General features: G+C 38.3%; 1 protein-coding gene across 9 annotated transcripts in view; it reads left to right on the top strand.

Annotated features, from left to right (window-relative positions):
* Positions 1 to 15,792, top strand: part of GNG2 (G protein subunit gamma 2) — a 136,287-nt gene that overhangs the window by 49,011 nt on the left and 71,484 nt on the right. Inside the window, exon 3 of one of the 9 annotated variants that reach the window (XM_033188043.1) lies at positions 5,111 to 5,251. The exons of the other annotated variants lie outside the window; for them this stretch is intronic. Within the exon in view, the coding sequence (XP_033043934.1) occupies positions 5,227 to 5,251 (25 nt within the window). The 5' untranslated portion in view covers positions 5,111 to 5,226. The remainder of the gene's footprint in view (positions 1 to 5,110; positions 5,252 to 15,792) is intronic. 9 annotated transcript variants of the gene reach the window in all.

The raw sequence follows: 15,792 nt of genomic DNA, 5'->3' as shown, positions 1-15,792 counted from the left end.
TAGGTGGGAACTGAACAATGAGATCACTTGGACTCGGGAAGGGGAACATCACACACTGGGGCCTATCATGGGGAGGGGGGAGGAGGAGGGATTGCATGGGGGAGTTATACATGATATAAACGTCGTGCACATGTACCCTAGAACTTAAAGTATAATAAAAAAAAAAAAAAAAAGGAAAAAAAAAAAAAAAAACCCTCTTTTATCTACTGAATTGAAACACGACTTTAATCATGTATTGTTTCCACATATACTTGGATCAGTTTCTGTACTTTGTATTATATTTCCTGGATTTATTTTCTATTCCAATATCAATGATACCATCTTCATTATAATAGTTTGATTTCAGGTTTAATATCTAGAAAAGCAACTGGGTCCCATTTTATCCTTCTTTTTAAACATTTATTGCTATTATTTGACATTTTTTCCATATAAAATTTAAACTCATTTTGTTGTATTGCCAAAAGGGGAAAACAACCATTGGAGATTCCAATTACAACTGCATTAAAATCATGTATTATTGGAAAGGACTTTTTTATATTTTGCTGTTTCCATCTGGAAAACATGCCTCTCGATTCAAATATATTGTAGCTTTATTTTAAAGGGCATTCATCAATATATAAAGGTTTTTGCTTCTTTTGGTGTTGGAAATTTGGTAAAATGGCTGGGTGTATGATAAATATTAAAATAAATAGCTTTTCTTTTGTTAATGCTAAAACCTTGTTCTCAGACTAACATACTGAGGAGTTCCTAATTCAGATCTCCAGGGACAGATGTCATAAGCTTGACTTAAGAAATGAAGAAATGTTAAAGCAGAGCTTTGCACCACTTGACTTAATTCCAACTTTGCTACAATGGATCGTATTATTGTGGATTATTATTATAGAGGAAAACAGTACTTTGAGCTCTGTGCGGTTAGGCAGGATGTTTCTTCTTTTAGTTCCAGATCAGCTATGATGTTAAGAGTAAAATTCTAACAGAGGAAACTAATTACATTTCAGTTTTTTTTTAAGTATAATTTTATCTGTTGGACAGAGGCTCATTTGAAGATAAAACCTCAAGATATAAGCTTATTGGTACATAAAAGTACATAGAGGAGTCTCACTTATTGGAAGAATTTTATCATTAGTTTAACAAAACCTACAGTACTTATGTACTTATTTCTAAAAAGTAGTATTTACAAGCAAAAAATACTGTTGCTTCTGGGAAATTAATGGCCTAAGTAGCAGTATAGATAGCCTTCTTCATAGTAAACCCATTCAAATGCCAATGACAGTGTCTCAAACAAAAATCTTCAATAACATAACCTCAGTATCCAAAAAACAAAGGAGAACTTTTAAAGTAATTCAACTAATTTTTAAAAGTTGTAATTCCAAATTATAAAACCATAAAAGAATAGGAAAAAAAAAAAACCAATGAAGTTTAAAATTGCCTGATATAACTAAAGCCAGGAAATAAAAAGCCATTTAGTGAAAATTACAGTATTACATACAATTAAGAATATTTCCAGAACTAGTAAAGAGAAGAGTTTACATGGAGAACTACTAAATAGTTAATTAGGGAAGCATATTTATTAACTAGAGAATCAAATAAAAAATTAGATAGCTTAAATAAACATGTATAAATAATGCCAGCCCAAAATGATCCACTTCTATGATGGAACACAGTGTTTTAACTTAAAAATGGTAAGTGAAAGTACTTGAGCTGATAGACTAAATAAATGTTAATGAATCAACAATTTAAGGTAGACAATATTTCCAGAATTCATTAAGGACATGGCCTACATATTAGGAAGTTAATCTGGAAATTAACATCCAGAGAAAGATGCCAAGATGTTTACTTATAACATTTTCAAACTTCAGTGAGGAAGAAATAGTAAACATCTGGAAAAAAGGCCAGATAATATTCCAAGTACTGATTTCAGATGTAACTGAAATTAAGACCGTGAACTCCCCAAGGAAATGAAACAACATCTGCAGCTCTTTTTATGGAAAAAATTATCCAGGCAAGATGTCATTCATTTGGAAAAGCTAGAGAAAGATTTTCACATACCCCACTGATATAGTTTGGCTATGTGTCCCCACCCAAATCTCATCTTGTAACTCCCATAATTCCCACATGTTGTGGGCAGGACCCAGTGGGAGATGATTGAATTATGGGGACGGGTGTTTCCTGTGCTGTTCTTGTGATAGTGAATAGGTCCCATGAGATCTGATGGTTTTAAAAATGGGAGTTGCCCTGCACACACTTTCTTTGCCTGCCACCATCCATGTAAGTAAGATGTGACTTACTCCTCCTTGTCTTCTGCCATGATTGTGAGGCTTCCCCAGCTATGTGGAACCGTAAATCCAATTAAACCTCTTTCTCTTGTAAATTGCCCAGTCTTGGGTATGTCTTGATCAGTAGTGTGAAAACAGACTAATATACCCATTAACCCTAAATAGTCACTGCCCTACACTTTGGATTCAGAACAGGAATTTCTTCACACTGTGGCCATCTTATCAAGTCCTGCTCTCAAGATGGAATACTAAAAACATTAACTAGGAGGATCAACACATAGACCATAGATCCATTGCAGAATAAAATTGTACTCTAAAACGTAAAAGGAAGAGAGGAAGGGAACTAATATTTAGAGAACATCTACAATTATCAAGTTTTTTATAACACATTATTTCATTTAGTCTTCAAAAACCCTGCTGGTATTGTCCTCTTGTTTCAGATGAGAAAATAGTCTCAAAGAGGTTAAGTAACTTGCTTTGTTACGTTGTAGAGTCAGGATTTGAATATGTGTCTTTCTGACTCCCAAGAAAAGTATAACTTTCCGAATAACAATCTAAAAATTGAGAATGAGATAAGATGAGGAAGAACTAAAACCAATAGCCTAAATGTTCTTTTTTACCCATAGAAAGAAGCCTAAGAGCTTTGGGTTTTACTATTGCTGTAACTAGAAATCACCAAAAAATGACTTCGATAATTTTAGTGACTTGTGTCTGTATGTGTTTGTGTGCAGATTTGATTTACATAGAAATAATTTTACTTGAAAGAAGGGAGCATATTTAAGGTACTTAATTAATAACTACAGCATTTATAAAGTAAAAATAAGCAACAGCAAAAATAAGAAAAAAAAAGATAGATGGCCAAAATATAACAATCATTATAGCTATAAACTTTAAAATGCCACATAAAAGATATGCACTTTAAACAAAAAGTCATACATTAGAATACAAGGCAGGATTATAATACATGAACTAAAATCATAAGGAAATAGAATAATGTGTCATTATTGAACATAACATAAAGCCAAAAAAGATGAATATGTGAATTATGTAATGATGACCACCATCACAAATAATAAAGTGAGTAAAGGAGGAATAGTGTTGAAACAAAAGGAACAAGCAAATAATGCTACCGTGCAGTAGAATGATATTAGAGTAGATGCCAGTCTCTTTGGGTGGCGTCCTTTTTGCCACAATCCAGGAGTGAATGTTGACTTAACCATGGGGTATATTCCAAGAGCCTTCAGGGCTAAAGAAGAACTTTGGCCTTTGGAAATTTAGGAATATATGTTGTATACTGCCTGCTTTGTTAGCACTAACTAGAGTTGGACAGTTCAGGTCAATCCGGGCTGAATACAGCAGAGTCAAGTCATTTACTTACAGTTAGGAAACGTATGAGTTTCCTTAGCTTGATCATCTAGGTGAGGAAGGAGACTTTGTAATGTCAGGCAGCTGTAGAAGTGATGGCCCCCATAACTAAGGAGGCAGGTTGTCATCTTGTACAACTCCGGGGTGGGGGCATCATGGGAGTAAACCTGTGATGTAAAAAGGATAATGTTAAAATTAAGAGGTGTCACTTGGTGGACCCACAGATGGAACCAAATTTCCAGTTGAACTAATATTCTAGCAGTAACTTCAAAAAAGGAGAGATAAGTTGAGGAGTTTGATGAAAAAGTTATTAAATGGGTGGATCCATGATCAAATTTGCTTTCCAGGGACATAAGCCCATGTTTAATGTTGCCTTCATTTCATAGTAGATTACCAAATAGTGTAGGGTCCCTTCTCACCTGGTTCTGGGAGGGCAAGGAACTTATGTGATGGGAGGCTAGATGGAACTGAACATGGCCAAGTAGACAGACTGTCCTTGGCTCTGCCATGTTGAAGCCAGGGTCCCACAGGGGCGTAACACCTGTGTGCCCCACAATGTTTTGAAGGAATAATGTTTTAGAGCAAGTTAGTGGGAAATATCTGCATAGTACTAACATTCCTTTCAAGTTCTGCCTTAAAATGAGATGATTGGGAGGCCTGCTAGTATGAAAGGGGCTCTATCAGCAGAGAAACCCTCTGGCTATGTATTTAACACTCCCTGACTGTTCTCTAGAGGGTTCATGCTCTCTGGGTATTGTTTCCCATTTATTTTACTTTCCATGTATGGCCTGGGCTTCTCAAGTGAATTGCCTGTGTCCTGTGGTTACATATGTTAGAGAACATGAATACTAGTTTACAGATCTCATTTTCTAAAAATTTTGGAGTGGCATTATTCCAACCATGTCCCCAAGCTGCCTTTGAGGCTAATATTATTGCTTAAAAATGATTATGAAATATTTAAATTATACAGGAAAGGACAGAGAATTATTTTTTTTTTCCTTAGTGGTTCTTTTGAATGACTTGCAAGAACAATTTTAGGGGTAGAAGTAGGCCCTGCATTTAGATTTTGCTGGGTCTGACATATGGATCCGATGAGCATTGGAATGGATGTAGGAAGGCACACCACAGACCCGGCCAGGAGAAAAGTTGGGATGGTTCTTCGAGCTCTTCCCTTGCTTCCTCATCCCTGTTTAATAAAAAGTGAAAGATACAAGCAAGTAACATGAAACAAAGCTAAAAAAGATCACTTATTAAAGAAAGAAAGAGGAAACTGTTAAATAACAGCTCCAGCAAAAGCCCAATGGAACAAACAAGCAGCCACAAAAGACCAGGGAAAGCTCTTTGTCTGAATTAAAAATAACTAAAAATGGTACAATGTGCACTGAATGCAAATGTGCAATTCATTGCAGAGCCCTCGAACTCTGTAACATTGCAACCTCTGAGATGAAGAATGTCTCTACCACCCATAGGGAAGAGCTTCTCGGCCAACTGCTCCTGGGACCAAGGCACTGTTGCCTGTCTTTGACAGCCAGCTACAGCACTTGAGTATTGTCAATTCTCCCTTCAGTGTTCCTACTGCAATACCATGAGGATTTGGTGGAAATCAAATGGTAAAGTAATCCAGAACACTCATTAATAAAGACCAGAAGATTCTGCTTTATTTCCCTTCAGCAGCAATGAGGAAAGATGGTAAAAGTGGAAAGAAAGAGCAGCTGTGAGAAGATTTCTGTATCTAATGGTGCCTTATTGAGCTTTCTGGGACCCCCATCTCTACTCTGGAATTGACCTGGTCTTCAAGGACCTATGTCCCGGTGTATGATACTCTCCCTTTTAACACTACCCTGTCTCTACAGCATATTTCTTGTCCTGACCCCTTTCTGACAAATAGTTTGCTCTAAGGCTTGTTTGGGGAACTTGATCCTTTCCCCTCTCCCTGCCTATTTCAGCCCCCAACCCTACCCCCATCAGCTCTTAACTGGCTTTGCCTCCACCAGGTTCCAGCCATTCTCTAACTGATGCCACAGTCTCTGAGTCAGCCCTACTCCCTTGGGGGTTAGGCCATCCCTAGCTCAGGCACTAGTTGGAACTGAAGTATGAATGGTTCTGACATTAAACAGAATTAGGGCTTATGTTCAAAATTGAGGATAGAAAAAGGAAAATAAACTTTTAAAAGTATGGTAAAATACCCATAGCATAAAAGTTACCGTCATAACCATTTTTAAGAGCACAGCTCAGTGGCATTAAATGCATTCACATTGTTGTTCAACCATAATCACCATCCGTCTACAGAGCTCTTCATCTGGCAACGCTGAAAATCCAACATAGTGAGACCCCCCATCTCTATAAAAAATTTTTTTAAAAATTTAAAAACTGAAACTCTGTTTTAAATAAACAATAATTCCCTATTCTGCCCTCCCCCCCAGTCCCTGGCAATCAGCATTTGGCTTTCTGTCTCTGTGAATTTGACTACTCTACATACATATAAGTGGAATCACACAGTATTTGTACTTTTATGACTGGCTTATTTCACTTAGCATAACGTCTTTAAAGTTCATCCACATGGTAGCATGTGTCAGAATTTCCATTCTTTTCATGGTAGAGTCGTATTCCACTGGAAGTATTTGTCACGCTTTGTTTCCCCATTCACCCATCAATGGACACTTGGGTTGCTTCCACCTTTTACCTACGGTAAATAATGCTACTATGAACGTGAGTGTACAAATATGTCTTCAAGACCCTGATTTTCATTCTTTCAGGTGTACACTCAGAAACGAAATTGCTGGATCATATGATAGTTCTATTTTTAATTTTTTAAGGAAGCATCATACTGTTTTCCATGGCAGCTGAACCATTTTACATTCCCCCCCCAACCGTACCCAAGGACTCCAATTTCTCCATATCCTCACCAGTACTTGTTATTTTCTGTTTTTTAAATTCTAATTCTGAAAGGTATGAGGTGATATCTCATTGCCGTTTTTATTTGCATTTCCCTAATGATTAGTGACTTTGAGCATTTTCATATACTTATTGAAAAAGTTAAGAACATGAAATCTCATACAAATATGTAACAAGCACATGTAAAAGATTTGATTAACTCATTGAAGGAAACACTGAGTGAAAAAACCTGGTTTCAAGAATACAAGAGACTGAATTATATACAATCAATGAAGGAAAAAATGCTGAAATGAGACTGCCAAGTTATATTCAAAACTGGTTAATGTCCCACAGGGCAATAAAACCATAAGCTTTGGGGTTATTTTTTCATTCAAATAAGTGTCCTTCTACAGTGTCAGATGAACGTAGGATCTAGTATGACATTGAAGGGGACACAACAATCTTTCTACCTTCTTTCTGAGCTTTGGAACATTTTCCTTAACAGACTCAATACTTTTACTCCCAGAAACCAGTTCTGTTTCTTCTTTCCATGTTCTCTGCGAGAGGGTAGAAATGGGCCTGGAACAGAGCAGAGAGAAACTTTTGCTTTCCTAAAGTTCTTTCCAACTGGCCTTAGTGGGATTTTGGATCTATTGGTAGTCTAATTGCCAAAAAGAGTAGCTCAACAGTTATTATTGAATAAAAGCGATGGTGCAAATGTATCCATCCTTTATATGCTTTCATCAGTTGACTTTGGGTTTTGTTTATGTAGGTTAGATATTCAGTCTGTGCATGCAAAGCTCAAATGTGGAGCATTTGAGGATGATACCAGTGTGTTCCCACATCCTGCCATATTGACCATCTAAAATATTTGAGAATGCTTAGGAGTTGCTATCTAAGTAAGTGTTAAATCTGCCAAAATTATGTTTCTGAATTATCATTTTATATAAAGCATTTGTTGTTGTGTGATATCCAGAGTTGGCATGCACCATTAGAGCTATATTGGGTGTTAACATACTGAAATGTTTTCATACCAGTTGGTAAAGATAAAGTATCTTTTTTTTGTTTTGTTTTCTTTTTTTTGGAGACAAAGAAGTTGCCCAGGCTGGAGTGCAGTGTGATTATGGTTTATTGGAGCCTCAACCTCCCAGGCTCAAGCAATCCTCCCAGCTCGGCCTCCCAAGTAGCTGGGACCCCAGGTGTGCGCCACCATGCCCACCTAATTTTGTTTTCCTATTTTTTTGTAGTGAAGCAGTCTCACTTTGTTGTCCAGACTGATCTCAAACTCCTGGACTCAAGCAATCGGCCTGCCTAGGCCTCCCAAAGTGCTGAGATTACAGATGTGAGCCACCACGCCCAGCTGAGAAAGTATCTCTTTATTGAGATTATAAGGCATCTAATCATGCCACCCATCAGTGGCCATGGCAGGGTAGTGGACCTGGGAGGATGGCCAGCGTAGATACTGACAGCCCCAATAGCCACTGAGTGGTCAGTGGAGGTGTGCACAGTGCCCTCCCTCTGCCCTAGAGTTGTCAGGGATGACAAAGCAGGCAGTGGAGCAGGTGGCATTGGTGGCAGTGTTTTGGAAGTGGGGGTTGGGGAGAATGGGGGTACAGGGGCAGAGTCAGTTGGAGTGTAGACCCTCTGGGAGGCACTAGCATCTAGGTATATAATAATCCAGCAGTGCAGAGCCTGTGGTGTGCCCAGGAGCAGACTGTCAGTATGACAGCTACAAGCTACATCAACTAAGATCACAATAACAATCTGTAAAAAAAAAAAAAAAAAAAAAAAAAAATGATATGGAAATTTCTAGAATATTTTGGTGAATTATTTTCCCCATAATATAGCATGTATATTTTATGATATAGTTAATTCAGCAAACAAAAGAAATTTTAAATAGATTTTGTTTAAATCTTTTTGATTTCTTTATATCACATATTGATATTTTATCTTTCTAATAAACATTTTCATTTTGAATATGACTGTTATTTCTGGCTATATAAAAATTAAAATTATTTAACCAAACCATCAAAACTAAGAAAAGAGGAAATTGGGAAGATACTGGCAATAAAATAGGTACATATTTGTTTTCTAAAATTACATGAAGTGCTTATTCAAGCTAAAAAGATGGCACAAGACTCCTATAAGCAGACAGTTGAATTTTAATAGACAGTTTGTATAAAAGTAAAGACAGGTGGAGGAGAGGTTCCCCAAAGGCACGGACAGTGTCTGACACAGGCCTGGTTTCCTGGTCTGCCTAGTAGGAGCTTGATAAATGTTAATTAATTGAATGAATAACTGAGTCAATGTATGAACAACTCTTCAACCTCACCAGTAATTAAGTAAATGCAAATGAAAACAAAAATGAGATATAATGTCATATCTATTAATTTATTAAAATTAAAGAAATAGGCTGGGCATGGTGGTTCATGCCTATAATCCTAGCACTTTGGGAGGCCAAGATGGGAGGATTGCTTGAATCCAAGAACTTGAGACCAGTCTGGGCAACATAGAAAGATACTGTTAAAAAAATTAAAAAAATTAGCCGGGCAGTGCACACCCGTAGTCTCAGCTACTCTGGAGGCTGAGGTGGGAGGATCATTTGAGCCTGGCAGGTCGAGGCTGCAGTGAGCAATGATTGCACCACTGTACTCCAACCTGGGTAACAGAGGGAGACCTCATCTCAAAAAGAAAGAACATGAATTAAAATCCAACTCGGGAGAAAAATTCAATGCAGGAAAACCATTGTGGAAACAGGAAAGCTTGTCATCACTTTCTGAAAGGACCTATTTAGTTTATTATGAGCAATCAGGGATACTGTCTTCAACCTGTTTGGGGTATTTACCCTCAGGAAATGATGGTCAAGAAAATGAAAACTTTCTTTTAAAATTGTTTACAATAGAGCTAAAAGCAAAAACTATAAGCAATTTACATGCCCAATAGTTCAGTGAAATATAATGCTTTATATTTGAAATGATATATTTCAAATATAATCAAGTGATTATATTCACCTCCAGTTTAATGTTAACGAATCAACAATAGATATTAAATGTCTTTTAAACCAAAACACACAGAAAACAAGGTTATATGTTGATTGGTTGACCAAAATGTATAACAGAGGCTCCCAGCAACCTAACCCCATATTTTTGCTAGATGCAATGTTCTGTGTTTTTGGCAATTTATAGAACATAACTACCATGAATAATAAGAATTGATTATATTTAATATGTGGTTTGAGCAAGGGCGTGGACTTACGTGCTCACAGCTGCTCAAATATTGTTGATGATATTCAAAATCTTGGGTAAGGCAGAAATCTGTTTTTAGGTTATTGTATTTTTTTTAAAAAATATGTTTTCCCTATGGCAGTTCTGGCAGAACATACACAGTTCCAGATCTCTATGATTTTCAGTCTTTTCTGGAATTTTTCAACTCTCTCATTCTTTTTTTCCTCTAAGGTCAAGAAGAATATCGTTATTTGAGTAGCATAGACCTGCACAATAAATCCTTACAAGATGGCAGGGACTTTCACAGATGTACTCAGTATTTTCCCTTGTGTCCCTGCAAGGTCAGAAAATGAAAACCACCACCAATTCTATGGTTTGGGAAGAACTCAGATAGTGGCAGGGTAGCTGTGACCCAAATCCTAATCAAATAACTTTGCTGCAAATAACAAGGACTCCAACCTCAGAGAATTTTGTTCTGTTCCCAAGCTGTATCCACCATGGGCATTCTTAGTTAAAAGCAGCAGTCAGAAGCTTTGGTGAACTTTACCGTAGAAGGAATTTCTCAAAAGCCATGCAATGCTCAGAGAATCTTGGGAGAGCTAGAGAATCTTCAGACATGCAGGATGGGTAGACAGAATAACACTCAAATCACACCACAGATCTGATCCTAAGAAGGTGCCCCACCTGTCTCTATTGAATGCAAACACCAGAGCTCACACAGCCAACACCTGACCCTGGGTGCTCAAAAACTGCCACTGGGATTGCTGCCACAGCTGTCCCTGAAAGTCCAAAGTAGCTGCCATCACACCCACATCTACCATCACTGATTCTCCACATTACCAGCTTCCAGTTAAGGGTCTGGCAGGAGCCTGAGTGTGTACCTGTATCTTAGCTGCAAGGGAGCCTGGGAAATGAATTTTAGCCTCTGCTTCAAAACCTAGGAAAAGAGGGAAAGGAGGGGAAAAGAATAGTAAAAGTGCCTTACCATCTTGCACAGGCTGTGTTAGAATTCTTTACAGAGAGGGATTCATTTGGGGTTACTCAGAGCACCATAGGGAGAGGTTGTTGGGATGAACGGCCCTGGCCCACCCATTCCAAACTAAGGCAGCTGGAGCATAATTCGTGCAGGGGCCTGGGCTTCCCAGACTGATGTAACTGCTCTGTATATATCCCCCTTTCACTCTAGTGTTGAGAAAGAGAGAAACTAGATACAGTGATTAAAAAATTTTTAATACCAAACTTCAAGTTTTTTGACTCACTCATGCTCCAAAAACAAGCGCAACATCAAGACTCTAAAGATGTTTGTGTCCACGCCCATTGTGAGATTCAAGTTGAGTTTTCGGTGTCATATTTGTGGCTTAGCAAGTTGTTGATCAGCTTCATTTCTTTAAAAAATTATTCTTCTGAAGGCACTTTGTGCTCATTGATACATGAGACATCTTCAAACAGTTGCTATGTCTGCCTGATTGCCAGCCAACTGGGGACACACAGAACACTACGGTTTGGATATGTAGGTTTTGACAGATCTTGACAGATAAATGTAAATGGAAATATATCTACAATTAAAAATATTTTTTCCTTGGGCTGTAACTTGAGGAGGGGAGAGGAAGGGCAGTATGTGTCCAAAGAATGAGATCAGGAATAGAGGAGTTGTGGAGTAGAGGGAACAGGGAAATAATAGGAAAAATGGAAAATGACCCAGGGTTAAGAGAACTTGCTCACTGAAACAATTTTCATCTTTTGTTTCTGTAGTTTTCTATGGTTCTTTTACTTACTGGGGACTATAATTAGCAAGATAGATGCATTATCTTGAGCAGGATTCTGTCTTGTGTATATCTTTGTATCCCTCACAGTGTCTAGTGTAGTGCTGGGCACATGGTTCTCAATAAAGGTCTGAATGAATGACCCCAAAAAATGTTTTTCTTTTGCCATTGTATTTAATATTTTTCAGTGTCAACTTCCTGTTATGTGAGTGTGAGGGGTTGTGGGAGGTGGCTGCAACTTCTGACTCGGTTGGCTCGCTGCATCCATGCTGCTGAATCACCCCATCACCCAGGGACTAGAAATAGTTGGTCCCAAGTAACTATTTACCTTTCACTGTGACCCCAATATGGAGAAAAGTCTATTCTTGCTTCCTAGACACTTAAGATTCAATAACATTTGAAAGAATTATTTACAGAAGTATATTTGTTTTACATTTTTATTGTGAGATAGCTGTGGTTTTCAATCTTTGAGGCAGTTTATATTTTCTGTTTACCACATAAATGAAAACTACAGTAGATAAGTACCTTGAAAATAAAAATGATCATGACCTGTGTTAAAACTGCAATACAGTTTTCATCCTACATACCTCACTACGTAGTTTGGCTGAACTTTTCTGGCCATACCTTTAGATTAACAGTGAAAAAATAAAAATAAATGTAGGGACATTAGATCCACCTTGGTTACCTTTACTCCTTAGTCTGAATGACAAGACAAGTTCCAAAGGAGTGGAAGCTGAATTTGCCATAGGCGTCAACCATGGCAACAGAGGGGATATTCTTTGGCAGGGCAATATGGTTTGGTTGTGTCCCCACCCAAATCTCATCTTGAATTGTAGTTCCCATAATCCCTGTGTGTTGTGGGAGGGACCAGGTGGAAATCATTGAATCGTTGGGGTGGTTTCCCCCATGTCCTGTTCTCATGAAAGCTAGTGAGTTCTCACAAGATCTGATGGTTTTATAAGGGGCTTTCCCCGCTTTTGCTCGGCACTTTTCCTTGCTGCTGCCATGTGAAGAAGGATGTGTTTGCGTCCCCTTATGCCATGATTGTAAGTTTTCTGAGGCCTCCCCAGCCATGCAGAACTGTGAGTCATTTTCTTTATAAATTACCCGGTCTTGGGAATGTCTTTATTAGCAGCGTGAGAACAGACTAATACATAGGGTACCATTCGGTTCAACAGAGAACTAAAACAGATAGCATTTTCCTTCTTTACCCTTCTCAGCCAGTAAACTCAGAGGAGACTCTTGCTATCACTTTAATTCACAGAAGTTGCTAGAATCTGGGCTTTCCACATGAGGTAAAAGTTTTTACTCTCTGCCTTTCCTACCACCTGAGCCTCAGGGGCCCTGCCTCTTTCCTCCTGCTTCTTTGTTTTATTATTTCATATTAAGCTTTGTTTTTTTAAAAACCTACTAGGAATGAAGACATTGTGATACATTTTATGTACCATACTTACTGATATAAAATGAGCCTATTCTCTTTTTTTGTTTAAAATTCGTATTCTATAAATGTAAATTTATGCCAGAAGCATGATTTGGTTTAATCAATTTACTAAGTTTTTACTTTTACAGAGTGGTAAAACTGGATTAGAATGCCATTATATCTTAGTGAAGAAGAAGAATTTTTTAACCTCGCAATGGCATCTCTAGAACAATAATTCCCAGCACTTTGAATTGGAAAAGATTTCATTTTAAATAACATTTTATAAATCTCAATATATTATAGGATAGGAGATGTACTTTTAATATCCATTGGTTGAGAAAGCTATTAATTGTAAAGTATTTTTAAATGAATTTGCATTTGATCTATCACACTGCCATCTCCCTATAATCGTGAAAATAGAACATATGTGTGTAGAATATATTTTGCATGCAGCCTGCTGGAGAATCTTTTACAGGGACTCCGTGACTTTATCATTAAGCCATGCTGGAGGCACAGGCATGACAGCTCCTGGATTTTATTCAGGCTGACAGCCACTGCCAAGTCTCCTTGGACCAAGCTAGCAATGAATTGATGGTGCTATGGGAGAAATTGGTTCCTTCCAGACATGCTGGCCATGCTCCTCTGACCTGTCATTGATTTTTGAAATGCTGATTCATTCAGGCTTTTTTAATTATATAAAAATACATGTACAAACCATTTTAAACAGAAAATAAATCATCCTACAACTATTTGAACACATATTTATGGCTAGATTCAAAAGCATTGAAATTAAGGGTCTTGAGTAGAAATATAATAACAATAATAGCAGAAGAATTTCTGCAGTGAGAATTCATTTCCCTCTCTGCATTTGGTGCTCAGCAAAACTAAACCTTTATTGGAAAGAAATCCATTCCTCTTTCATCAGAGATTGCATTTAGCAAGGAAACAATGGACAGCTTTACCCAGTGTTCTGTCCTTTTCTCATTGTCGGGGTGTTCTTCTGTGACATTTAATTTGAACCACTGCCTGACTCAATACGTAGCAATTTGACTGGGTCAGATAGAAAAGGTAGAAGTCTTTTTTAAAGCAAAGGATTTTCATTTGAAGGTTTGATAACCAAATTGATTCCTGGCTCCTGTGATCCCGGTGATGTCCCCTGGATTCAGTCCCCCTCTCCTCATCATTAGTGGTATCCTCCTGAGGAGAGAACAGAATACCCTACACTAACTTTAGTTGCCGGTTTTTATCAGTTTGAGGTTGGTGTAAAGACAGAACCAATGTGAAACTAGGCTTAGAGTATAAAGTTGGTATGTGCAGGTTGGGAAACAGGCACTAAAAATTATAGAGTTGACTGGGTCGTGTATTAGTTATCTACAGCTACATAACACATTAACCCAAATTTAATGTCTTAAAACAACAAACATCTATCGTCTAATAGTTTTGTGGGTCTGGAATCCAGGGTGGTTCTGGCTCAGGCGCCCTCATGAAGATACAGTTAAGGTGTTAGCCGGGGTGGATGTCATCTGAGGCTTAAGTGGGTCTGGAGGATCTGGTTTTAAGCTCATTCATATGGCTGTAGGCAGGAGGCCTCGGTTTCTCTTGGCTGGGGCCGCTCCGTAGACTGCTCATGACCTGGCTTTTCCCAGAGCAAGTGATCCAAGAAAGAGGGCCCAAGACAGAAGCCACAGTCTTTTGTAATGTAATTTTAGAAGTAACATATCATCATTTCTACAATATTCTGTTGGTCACACAGGATGTGAATACCAGGGCAGGGCTTATTGCAGGTCATCTTGGAGCCTGGCTACCACAGGCCCAAATGCCTAGTTTTTCTAGAAACCATGGAGAGCTGCATTCTTTTAAGTCTGGTGCTATGTCTAAGGACAGACTCTTGGTCAAGTTAATAAAAATGATCTGTCATATTTTATCTATCTATCTATCTATCTATCTATCTATTTATCTATTTGAGACAGACTCTCTGTCGCCCAGGCTGGAGTACAGTGGTGCAATCTCAGCTCACTGCAAGCTCTGCCTCCCGAGTTCACACCATTCTCCTGCCTCAGCCTCCCGAGTAGCTGGGACTACAGGTGCCCTCCACCACGCCTGGCTAATGTTTTTGTAGTTTTTAGTAGAGATGGGGTTTCACCATGTTAGCCAGGATGGTCTCAATCTCCTGACCTCGTGATCCGCCCGCCTCGGCCTCCCAAAGTGCTGGGATTACAGGCATGAGCTACTGCGCCCGGCCCGTATTTTACAGTTTTAGATAGATAGATAGATAGATAGATAGATAGATAGAAAGAAATACACAGGGGGGGAAAGAGAGAGAGAGAGGAGAGAGGAGAGTCTTGCTCTGTCACCCAGGCTAGAATGCAGTGACGCGATCTCGGCTCACTGCAGCCTCCACCTCCTGGGTTCAAGCAATTCTCCTGCCTCAGCTTCCTAAGTGGCTAGGATTACAGGCACGCGCCACCACGCCCAGCTAATTTTTTTTTTTTTTTTGTATTTTTAGTAGAGATGGGGTTTCACCATGTTGGCCAGGCTGGCCTCAAACTCCTGACCCAGTGATCCACCCACCTCAGCCTCCCAAAGTGCTGGGATTACAGGCATGAACCACCACACCCGTCTAAAGAAAATTTTTATACCTTCACTTTTATAATGTAAATTTGATTGTTATATTTGAGTAAAATACACTTATAAAGTGTAAATAATACTAGGGTACAATATAGAAATCAAAATTTTCATGTAAACTTCTTATATAACCATAGTTATTAACAGATATTTACATATCACTATAGAATAAAGAACTGCACTATTCTGAATCTTTTTTTTTCACTTAACAGTATATTATGTATATCTTTCAATGTCAGTATATA

The sequence above is a fragment of the Trachypithecus francoisi genome, unplaced genomic scaffold, assembly GCF_009764315.1.
Source record: "Trachypithecus francoisi isolate TF-2019V2 unplaced genomic scaffold, Tfra_2.0 Lachesis_group3, whole genome shotgun sequence".
In the NCBI taxonomy this organism is placed as follows: domain Eukaryota; kingdom Metazoa; phylum Chordata; class Mammalia; order Primates; family Cercopithecidae; genus Trachypithecus; species Trachypithecus francoisi.
The sequence above is the reverse complement of the archived record's forward strand: the minus strand, read 5'-3'. Positions and strand labels throughout refer to the sequence as shown.